The 1,945-nt window shown below is 41.7% G+C and overlaps 1 protein-coding gene across 1 annotated transcript in view; it reads right to left on the bottom strand.

Moving 5' to 3' along the window:
- Window positions 1-1,945, bottom strand: part of gpn1 (GPN-loop GTPase 1) — a gene marked incomplete at its 5' end in the record, with an annotated part of 11,984 nt that overhangs the window by 3,094 nt on the left and 6,945 nt on the right. Inside the window, 4 exon segments of the mRNA XM_014026936.1 lie at window positions 891-992; window positions 1,082-1,172; window positions 1,283-1,322; window positions 1,392-1,474. Coding sequence (XP_013882390.1) covers window positions 891-992; window positions 1,082-1,172; window positions 1,283-1,322; window positions 1,392-1,474 — 316 coding nt within the window.

Below are 1,945 nucleotides of genomic sequence, written 5' to 3' on the forward strand. Positions count from 1 at the left end.
TGCCAGCTTATCCATGCTAGTCGCTAGCCTCTCCAGTGCTAACACCAGCTTATCCATGCTAGTCACTAGCCTCTCTGATACTTATGCCAGCTTATCCATGCTAGTCGCTAGCCTCTCTGATGCTAATGCCAGCTTATCCATGCTAGTCRCTAGCCTCTCTGATRCTAACRCCAGSTTAWCYATGCTAGTCGCTAGCCTCTCTGATGCTAACACAAATAAACAGTCGCCTTCTCATTTGCCAGCTCTGGCCTCTCAGTTATCGGTGCCAGCCTATCATTAATCAGATCAATAGCTGGTTTATGAAGAGATATAGCCTCCTGCTACAAGGATGTAGCAACTGCTGGTTGCACAGTAGTCTTAATTTTGACCATCATACCACTCCATACGTTACAATAAATACAATAAATGACCTGTTTTTAATGGTAGAATAATACAGTTTATTATACAGCTGATATTTATGATGAACTAAAACTGAGTCCTTCACAGAGAGGTGAGGGTTTGAGGAAAAACAAAACTCTAAACTTAAACAGAGATACTCCTTTGTTTAAAGAAATATACTTCTTTTAGTGGTAAGATTGTTTCATTCCAAGACGTAAAGAAACATAACGAATTATCCAGAGACCTCCAGCAGATGATTCTAACTTCAAGGTTAACACATTTTAGCAATTATTTTTTAAAACAAAACTTCCATCATCAGGTACTTAGTAACACAATTACAGAATTAAAACTAATGTTTATGTTGATAGAAGTTCACTTTGAAAATTTGATATTTTTGCTGAAAATTCGAAAACATGTTAAACATATTTAATGCTGTAATTCAACTAAACTAGAACAGATAAAAGTGAAGAAGTCCACTGAAGTTGTCAGTTTCTGTTTGTTTGTTTTCTCACCACTGTGGTCGATGTCGTCGGTGTCGCTGTCCACCTCCTCGTCCTCGCCGGGGTTGCTGCTCGTTACGATGAGCTCACTGGGTCCTGCCACGTCCACTTCCCCTGAAACAGGAAGCTGTTGAGCTGGTCCCAACAAGAAGTTGTGCTTCTACTGCAGCAGGAGGAGGAGGAGGAGTGTTTTTAATCTTTACCTGAGGCTGAAGGCGGGGTCATGTGCACAGCCCCCAGGTCTTTCCTGAGTCGCTCCATCTGCTCCTGCTGCTTCCTGCTCTGAGCCTCTGCCTGGTGAACAGGAAGTCACATCTGACACGGTTACTACGCCTAAAACTCTTCTCAAAGAGAGGCTGCATAAAGACAGATACAAACCCGAACAAAGAAAAATAAAAACTCACCAGCTGTCTGTGGAGTCGCTCATATTCAGGCCGATAATCCCTGAAGAGACCAAACGTTCAGTTACTGACCGACCTCTGACCTGAGAGTAAAACTGATCCAACAGCTCACCTCTCGTACTCCTTGGCGGCATCTTCCACCTGAGCGAACAGCTGATCCAGCCCACTTCCTGTCACAGCAGACACGCCCACCACCTGCAGACAGGGTGACCGTTAGAAATACAGGCAGAGTTTGAAAATGTTGGGGGGAAAAAAACAAGAAGAACCTGAAGCTTTTTAAACGTTTTTTTTTTTCAACAATCTGTAATAATTTAGGAACGGAGAAGTCCAGATGTTGGAGTTCATAGATTCTAGATGATTCTTTTGAATCAGGATTTGACGGACAACAGTTTCCTGTGAGGATTTGTTTCTTCATCAGCAGAAATGTGACAGGAAATTTCTGAAAACAACTGGATAATGGTAGCAAGTGGGAGGATATAAAAAGAAAAACGAAAGTGGGCCCAAAACTGAGCCTTGTGGAACCCCATATTTTGAGGGGGCCACAATTTAAGATTCTTGACATTTTTTATATTTATTTGATGATGGGACATTCAAAGTCATCTTAAATTCAATTCAATTCAGTTTATTTATATAGCGCCAAGTCACAACAACTGTTGTCTCATACGG

The sequence above is a fragment of the Austrofundulus limnaeus genome, unplaced genomic scaffold (genome assembly GCF_001266775.1).
Source record: "Austrofundulus limnaeus strain Quisiro unplaced genomic scaffold, Austrofundulus_limnaeus-1.0 Scaffold602, whole genome shotgun sequence".
Lineage (NCBI taxonomy): Eukaryota > Metazoa > Chordata > Actinopteri > Cyprinodontiformes > Rivulidae > Austrofundulus > Austrofundulus limnaeus.